This window comes from Panthera uncia, chromosome C2 (genome assembly GCF_023721935.1).
Source record: "Panthera uncia isolate 11264 chromosome C2, Puncia_PCG_1.0, whole genome shotgun sequence".
In the NCBI taxonomy this organism is placed as follows: Eukaryota; Metazoa; Chordata; class Mammalia; order Carnivora; family Felidae; genus Panthera; species Panthera uncia.
Window position 1 is genome coordinate 126,495,113 of NC_064810.1, and position 9,355 is coordinate 126,504,467.

Genomic DNA, 9,355 nt, shown 5'->3' on the forward strand with positions numbered 1-9,355 from the left:
TATTTTAATTTTTGCTATCATAAATGAGATGGCAGCCATTTATATGTGAAATAAACATATGTCTATATGTGCGTATATATATATTTAGCATATATCTTTAATGTGTATAACCTGCTACTTTCCTAAATTAACTTATTTTCTATTGTACAGTTTTCATGTGGATCCTTTTGGGCTTTCCAGAAAGACCAGCATTTTCCTTCTTTCTTTCCAGTCCTTATACCTCCAATTCCTTTCTCTTGTGTGGCATTAACTGTGACCTCTGACCAGTGTTCCAAAACAGTAAAGATAGTGGGCATCCTTATCTTGTTCTTAATTTCTATAGGAAGTCCTCTTGTATTTCTTTCTTAGCTATTTTATCATGTCAAGAAAGTCTCCAATTATCCTTATTATTCAGGTGAGAAATCAAGATGTAGCAAGATCAGTGAAGAATTTGCTGTCAGTCTTTGTAGCCCATCCCCTATTTTTTGTCACTGGGACAGCCCAGTCCTCTACTCTTCAACATGGCCGGCGCATTTTAAGAGATCTTATGAGATTTGACAATGAGCCTCCAATGACAGCACTCCTTCTCCCCCCCCCACCCCGTATTCTGTAGCAGAGTTTTGCTTCTGCACAGATATCCTCTACTTAGCAGAGCTAGAACCCCCAGGAAATCAGAAACTACCCTTCTTAGAAAGCAGTTTGGTGACTGCCTATATTTCTGGACCAAGACCCTTGGGGGAAGCCTCATGCCTCCTTCCCTGCCTCTGCTCCCTCCAAAGATTTCTTCCACTCTTATATGTCACTCTCCCTGAGAGGAAGTCTCCTAAATACATTTTTTTCTCCATAAAGTAACATTTCTAATGATACTTTAGTGTCCTTTATAACTTGGCTAACAAAGTAGTTAACTTACTGGCCTCCTCTGACCAAAGTACATGTACAGTACTCAGAAGAGATGGGTGGTTTATCTTGGGTAAATTTATGCAGGGTGTTGCAGATACTAAAATAGCTCAGGGTTCTTTCTCCCTCCCCCTTTCAGGGACACCAGGTTGTGAATCATGAACAATGATCTTATGGCCTTCTTATTCAGGGGCACTGGGGGCTGGGGCTGGGGGGTTAGTTCTTGTTTCTTTTTCTTTTAAAACAAAAACAAAAAACCCTGTTAGGACCACAGGTTCTGTGGGGAGAGAAACTGGCCCTCACCTGGATTGGCTAAGTTTCCAGCAGTTCCCCCAAATAGGCAGATCCCCAGAGTATGGGTCTCTCTTTGCAAGGACAGAAAGAGGAACTGTGAAAGGCAGGAAAAATATTCAAATCAGGTTCATTTTAAATTCTAATTCTCTTGCTTTTTAATGATTTTGATTTCCCCTTTCTTCCAGCTAACAACCTTTGCTGTGTGAGGTGTAAGCTGCTGTTTTCTCCCACGGAGACCAATAATTTCAGTGGAAACCGAAGCCTCCATGTTCCCCTTTCTTTCCCAGGCAGCATCTCTCTGGCCTTGGCCTTGGCTTGCTCCCTGTGCTCTGAGACTCTGCCTCCATGGCTGCATCTCTTCTGTCCCAGTCTCCTTTTCTCTGCAGCTCTGAGACAGGGAGGCTGCCTAATTCCAAGCTTGTGTTTGGCCTATTTGAAGATGAAAGGGTCTGACATTGCTGCCAGAACTTATTATGAGCACCATTCACTTGGCAAGAGAAGTCGGGAGCACTCGGCAAAGCAGGAGAGGAAAAGAGTCAGTTTCTGCCCAAGCAATGGGCAGGGACTGTGCCTTCTTTGGCCTCTGGGGCCATCACCTGAGAGTTTTACTGTCTGTTTTTACTGCTTAGCAGAAGTGGCTGAGTTTCTAATATAACTGAGGAGTGGGGAGAGAGAGGTTTAGAAATGAAAAGGGACTTTGTATACATTAACCCTAGCAGGATTGGCTATGTGATTTGTGGGTCCTCGTGCAAAAGGAAAACATGGAGTTCCTTGTTCCAAAGGCAGGGGGTAAAGTGCTTTGAAAGGTGGTAAAATATAAAATAAATAAATAATGGTGGCAAAATATAAAACTCTGTGGTTTTTCTCTTGTCTTGTCATGGTAATTTTTGCTAGTTAATCTTGCACATCCTCAGACACAAGGGTACTCAAGGGGGCAAATGCAAACTCTTCTAGGCCCCCCGGGGGCCCTACCCCACTATTTGGGGCACTGTGTGGTATACCAACTGCTTGGTTAGCCTTCCTTCCCTGCCTGGCATCTGCCTTTCCCACAGACTGGCCACTCTGACCCATGGAGGATAGGCAACGCTAAGAGGATTGAACTTCAGTGTGGCCCTGCAGGTGCCTGGGTCAAGGGTAGACAAGAGGCTCGCCCTTCCCCTCTAGCTGCCTTCTAGATGCAGTGTGGTGCTGCCATTCCTGGTTCTGTGCCACACCCCAGGAAGCAACCCGCCCCTCCCTGAGCCTGTGACGAGGCCCTAACTGGAGTTGGTGGTGGGTGGGGGCCTGGGGTTCCCAGGGAGCAGCTGAGAGCTTTGGATTCTCGGAGCCCAGACACTCTTAGCATGGCATGGCTGCCTCTGAAGCCTGTGTGAGGGGAAGGCAGCACTTTCTGAAATAAATGAATTGCTGGTAGTCTGTTCTCTAGGCCTGGAAGAGGTTAGGGGCCCTGGTTGGGGTGGGCCCCTCTTGCAGTTCTATGGGAACTGGCTGGTTGGTGGGTCTAGGGCTCCATGACAAAGCACGCTGGAAGGCAGTGGGGGCCCCCATTCCCCAGTGGGAAAGGCTTTGTCTCTGATTAGCCAGAAGTTGGGTTTCCGAGTAGCCAGAAGTTGGGCCTGCCTTTTGAGGACAGATAGGGCTTGTGAAGGAGCTATCATCGCACGGCTGTTGGGTGAAGAGGACTCTTGGGGTGGAGAAAGGAAGAAGGGATCCAGCTAAGGCCCTGAAGGGGGGCCATGGCCTCCAGAGGTGAGTCCCTTGGTCTGAGGCTCAGCCCCCAGGGGACTGGAGTAGAGTGTTCTGACTCAGGACGGCCTGCTGCCTGTGCATCATACTTCACAGTTCCCAATGCACCTTTTTGCATCTTATTTCATCTCATGCACACAGCGACCCTGGGCAGTGCTCATTCATTTTATAGATAGTGAAAGGGGGACATAGAGCAAAGGAATGGCTGGTCCACGTAAGTGGCAGAACCAGGATTTGAAGCGGGGCCCCACTCACGGTTGAGCATCAATCCTGTACATGGCTCCAGGTAGCTGCAATGCTGTGAGTGAAGCAGTCTCTCTAAGCTGTTAGTCACTAATTTTACTGGGTCCGTAACATTCAGTTAACCCCCTTAACAGTTCTCCTCAGTAGATAAAGTAATCCCCAAATGGCAAATGAGGAGACAAGTTGAGAGAAGTTAAGTAACTGACCCAAAGGCACCCAGTGAGCAGGTGGCAGAGCCAACATCCAAATGTAAGTTCACTGTAAGCTGAACTAGTTTAAGCTCTTTCCAGTCTTTCCACTGGTGGGCACAGCTGGTTCTTCCTAAGTGGCCAAGAGTGCGAGGGCACGGCCAGGCAAGGGACCACAGGACAACATGGTAACTAACTACCACCGTGGATGTGTGTAGAGGCTGTCATGAGATCACAGAAGGAACAGGGGGAGCATCACAAAGGAGCAGGCTGAGGACACGCAGTTGTGTTCAGGGTCTCTTAGGTGGGTGATGTGGCTGGGACAGAGACGTGGCTTCATGAGGGCTTTGGGGACTGAGCCCAGAGTCATGGATTGTGTCCTGACAGTGATGAGGAGTCCAGAAAGGTGTTGGGCAGGGACATAATACAGTCAGATCCCATATGTCCAAAAGATGATGCTGGTGACTGGTAGAGAACACCAGGAAGGAGAGCAGGCATGAGCAAAGCCATCTTAAAGCTTTATGTTGAAGCCTGGAGGGGTAGAAAGCGTGGGTCAGCTTTGTAACTGCAACAAAGGAAAATTAATGTGCATATGTAGAATTTTCTTTGGTTCTTTGTGGCGGAACAGAGCTTAATATGGCTGGAAGGCTGGGCTGTGTGATACAGAAATAACTTCATTTTACAGGTTGGTCTAACTGTATCTTCAAGTTCATGCTTTAAAAAAAGGAAGAAAAAGAGAACTCTGTAGTCATATGAAGGATCTCACTTATGGTCATTTAATGTTTATTTATTTCTGAGACAGAGAGAGACAGAATGTGAGTGGGGGAGGGGCAGAGGGAGACACAGAATCCGAAGCAGGCTCCAGGCTCTGAGCTGTCAGCACAGAGCCCGACGTGGAGCTCGAACTCACAAACCATGAGATCATGACCTGAGCCGAAGTCGGTCTCTCCACCAACTGAGCCACCCAGGTGCCCCAGTTATGGTCATTTAAGAGGAAAATGACCACCAGTGTCAGGGCTGAATGTCTTGGCATCCAGCCTTTGCTTTGGCAGCCCTGTGGCTGTGCTGCTGTCATGGTGTAGCTTTCTGACCTGTAGTCTACCTGCAGGCAGGAACCACGCAACTTACATATCTATGTATTTGCTGTAATAGCCACAGCATTAGATCCGTTTTACGGATAAGGCCAATGATGCATAGAGAAGTTGAGTAAGTTGCCCAATCTCCTGTAGCTAGCTACAGTTGAATATGGACTATGTTTTGTGGCCATACTTTCTGACTTAGAAATCAGGATGCCTGACTTCTCATGAAAAGCCTGTGTGGCATCTGAATGTGAGAAATTGTCCTGCACATGCTGAAATATTGGAATATCTGGGGACAGCCTGGTGGTTTATAGGACACAAATATTTGGACTCAGGGCTGCCAGGGAGGATCTGGGAGGGATGGTTGTCTTAGATTCGACAGCTTTAAGCCCCAAGCTGCTCTTAAGTTGGCTTTCTCTCACAGCCCAGATCGATGCAAGCAGGACAACAGCTCCAGAGGAAAGCCAAGAGGACAGTATTGCATATCACACATACTGAGCTGACAGCCGGGCACTGATTGCCTATGAGCCCATGAAGGAGAAGCATCCTGGGATGAAATGGGGGGCAGGCAGGGAATGGGGAGCCTCTCAGTGTTCCTGCTCTGCATCACCCAGTCACACACAAATGGAGGCTTGTGACCTCCTCTCAGGGGACTGCGTGCTGGGCCCCAGGGTACAAGGGCAGTTCCTAGCTGAGTTGGAGGCTGATCTAGCTCAGAGGGACCCTAAGGCCAGCCTTTGTCGGGTGGAGGTGGGGGAGGGAAGGGACAAGAAAGAGCCACCCACAGAGACCTGATGAGATATGCAATGCTGGCTGGAGTCCCAGTGGTGGAACCATAGACCGCAGGCCAGACGTGACAGATGAGCTCAGCATTCTGCAGCAATCACCCTGGAGAGCACATCCTGACCAAGCAAGGGGGAATGATGAAACCTCTGTGTCCTGCCCTGTCCCATGAGATAGCCACTGGCCACATGTGGCTATTTAAATCTATTATTATTATTATTAATTAATATAGAAAGAAAGAGCACACACAGGGCAGGGCAGAGGGAGAGAGAGAGAGAGAGAGAGAGAGAGAGAGAGAGAGAGAATCTTAAGCAGGCTCCACACTCAGCGCTGAGCCTGACCTGGGGCTTGATCTCATAACCCTGGGATCACAACCTGAGCTGAAGTCAAGAGTCAGATGCTCAACTGACTGAGCCACCCAGGAGCCCATATTTACATTTAAATAAAATAAAATAAAATAAACATAAAAACAAAAATTCAATTCCTTATTAGCCACATTTCACGTGCTCAATAGCCATATGTGGCTAGTGGCTACCAGACTGGACAGTGTGGGTATAGGACATTTCAATCACGGCAGAAAGTTCTATTTCAGTGTCAATTATTTCATTAATATTTTAAATATTGACTACATGTTGAAATAACATTTAAAATATACTGAGTTAAATAAGATATGCTAATATTAACTTTACCTGTTTCTTTTTTACTTTTTTTTTACTGTGGGTAATGGAAACTTTTTAATTACCCTGTGGCTCCTATTTCTATTGGACAGCGCTGTAGTCGATGGATACAGGAACACACCCCCATTTATCCATTGTTTTTAATGCCATATCCATTCGATGGTGTTCCATTTGATGATGTCTGTAAAAACTCTTGCTTAATACAAAGGGTACAGAGTCAGCCCAGGCTAATGGGATGAATGCAAGCTTTGGAACTGGAACAATTTGGGCTCAAAGCTCAGCTTCCCTATGGGCTGCATGATCTGGACAAATTACTTAATTTCTTTGTGCCTCAGTTTTCTCATCTGAAAAATACAGTCAGTGAATAAGTCCCTGCCTAGCATTGCTTTGAACACAGGAGACAGTGCATGTACAGGGACTCCTATGGACCTGGCCCTTAGTCTACCTCAGTAAATGGCGACTGTCATTGTTATCACTGTCATCAGTATTTCTGAGCATGAAAGAGTAAGAGGCTATGGTCAGTTTCTTTGGCCTGAGACCATTCACTCCCCTGCCCCTGCCTCAGCATCCTTGCTCTCTGATGATGACCCCCCAGGCATCTGTGAGCATCCTCTCTTGGCCCTACACAAAGCCCTTGGGCATAGCCCACGTACTCACCTGTTGGCAGCTGCTGGCCCAGGAAGCCCTGAGGGCACCCCAGCTTTCGGAGCGTGTGGCCTTGCTCTCCAGGTGCACGCGCAGTTGTGCCTCCAGCTCCTGGCTGACGTTCTCGAGGGCATGAACCTTGGCCATGTATTCCACCAGGCAACCCCCCAGGTCCTCAACGGCACCGAGGTTCCTCTCCAGGCCTGGAGCTGGTGCTGTGGCCAGACCTGAGCTCCGCAGGCCCTGCAGGAAAACACTGCTGATGCCCAGGGCCCGGCGTGTCACGCGGGTGCCCAGGCCACCTGTGTACCCACTGGGCACCATCCCTACATAGACTCTGGGTCCTCGGACGAGACCACCCATGGCATTGGTCCTGGAGGCTGGGGGGCTATCCAGGGAGGATGATGACCATGTTCCCCCAAAGGACGCCCTGTGCCTCTGGAGGGGCAAGCTGGAGCTGGCACCGGTGGGCATGTCCACCACCACTCGCCTGCTGCTCGTCATCCCTTCTGCCTCTGCTGTGCCTAGTGGGCTTACAGAGCCCAGTGACTTTTGGTTTCCAGCCCCAGTGTCCCTGTGGCTCAGTTGTGGGCCTCTCTGGAAGCTCCCCTATCCCCAGGGCTGCTTTGTCTGCTGTTTTCCATGAGCTTCCACCATTCACGGAGCTGAAAGGGAAACAGGCCCTGCCCAGGGCTGCGTGCAGAAAGGCACTCATGCATTCTCTGCAAGGTCATGTGCCTGACCTCCCAGATTTTTCTGCTGGTGATGGGGGTGCTGGATCAGTGCGGACTGTGGGGGTGGCTCATCTGGATTTGTGTACTTTACTACCTAAGAGAGAGCAAGGCAGGCATCAAGCAGCCCATTTCACAGATGAGTAAACTGAGACCCAAAGGCCTCAGATCACAAGTGTAGTGATCCAGGACTGAATCCAGGTGTTCCAGGGCCAATTTCAGAGCTTTCTACATCCTTACATGTGTTGTGTATGTAAATGTGTGAATGTGTATGCACGTCCACACAGGTAATAGAGGATGGAAATGGATGTGAACCAGCCACAGTGGGAGGCAGTGCCATGAACTGAAGAGAAACAAACCAAACCTGTTGCCTCCCTTCCCCTCCTTCTTGGAGGGGAAGTCTTGGTAGCAGCTTCAGGTCCTTCTGTGGCATTTTTCTTCCCCCAACACTGCTGTTTATCAGCTGCTTGACCATGGCCACGTTGCTTCACCTTTCTGGATCTTGCTTTCCATGCACTGGCCTGAGCTCTCCCTAATGCAGTAGTGCAAGGGATCCTGGGAATTCAGGTCCCACACATGTTGGGCACCTTTTATGATGTAGCTGTTCCCTACACCTCTGTTTCTCCATTTGCCAGAAAACTAGTAAGTCAAAACAAAGAGAAGGTTTTCCAGTAAGTTCTTTAAGGGTGGGTGCTTCAAGTTAGGTTTTGATGACACCCCCTGGGTTTTAATTCCTGCTGTCAGCATCCAGTAAGGCATGTTGTTATGGTCACACCTGAATTACTTTCCCAGATCTAGAAAAGATCCTCTTTGTTATCCTGAGATAACAAAATGGACCTAAATAAACCCCACTGCACGTAAGTTTTACAGTAGAGAAACCAAGTAGCCAAAACCCAGACCTGGATATTTATCCCAAATCCTGCACCACGGGGACGTACCTCAAGTGAGAGAAGGGGAAGGTAGCCAATTTCTAGTAAGTACTGAATCTATCCTAGTGCTGTACATAATTTCCATACTTTGTTTCATTGAATTCTCAATTTAACCTTGGAAGGTAGGTACAGGGTTGACATGTACTGCTATTTGGGCTGTGCACTTTACAATTCCAGAAGTATCATCACATGTCAAATGATCAGTTATTGACTCCTTATGTGATGAAGATCCTGAAAGCTGCAATGACTTTTCCAAGGTCCCCTATCCAGAAAATAACAGAGCTAGGACAAGAAAATCTCATCTGACCCCTAGTCCAGTGACTTACGTAGGACGCCCTCTGTCTCCCACCACCTAGAGAACAGGGTACTATCCAAAGTCACACAAGCAGAGTTCAAAACTACAGTTACCTACTGGGATATTCTATGTGCTCTTCCTTGTTGATTAGGACACCATAACTTTTTTCCCCCTTTCTACTTTGTCTGAGTTGACACAGAAGATACTGTATAAATATCAATGTTGGTATATGATGAACAGATTAAGGAACCAACTTGATCAAGTAAAAGGTGGCAGTGTCCTTATTTAGACATGGCATTCTTGGTGCAAACACCACCTCTGAGGCACCCTATAGGCCCCACCGCACCCGCCAGACTCTTATAATAACATCTTCCTAGCACAGGGGGTGCTGCCTGGGTCTTGAGGGGCTGCAGGAATTTCAGGGTGTATCATCCAAGGCTAAATGAAGGGTTCAAACTACTGATGAAGCTGTTTGCACAGGTGTCATGTTTAGGCACTGTTATTTCCTACAGAATGGTAACTCTCAGTGGACAGGTTAACCCCAGCTTTCTCTGACCTTTCTCTGATACATACAGTAAAACCCCCAGCCCTGTGGAGGGAGAGGGGAAGAAGGGATGTACCTTAATTGACACCAGAGTTTCCAAAGACCTAAAGAAAGAGGACTTGTGGAGAAGTCACAAACATGTTCTAAAGGATTGGTATTACCAAATGACAAACTGCCAATAGCTCATTACTTATAAAACCCAACTTATTGTTAAAATAGATTAAAAAATACAGATGAACATTAGGCAGTGTCGGGACTTAAGGAAGACTTAAAAGTTATTTTAAAATGAAAAGAATGCAAAATGTATTAGCAACTTAATCCTCTG

General features: G+C 47.6%; 1 protein-coding gene across 1 annotated transcript in view; it reads right to left on the bottom strand.

Annotated features, from left to right (window-relative positions):
- Positions 1 to 7,035, bottom strand: part of BFSP2 (beaded filament structural protein 2) — a 68,942-nt gene extending 61,907 nt beyond the window's left edge. Inside the window, exon 1 of the mRNA XM_049628816.1 lies at positions 6,544 to 7,035. Within this exon, the coding sequence (XP_049484773.1) occupies positions 6,544 to 7,035 (492 nt within the window). The remainder of the gene's footprint in view (positions 1 to 6,543) is intronic.
- Positions 7,036 to 9,355: the final 2,320 nt, after the last annotated feature.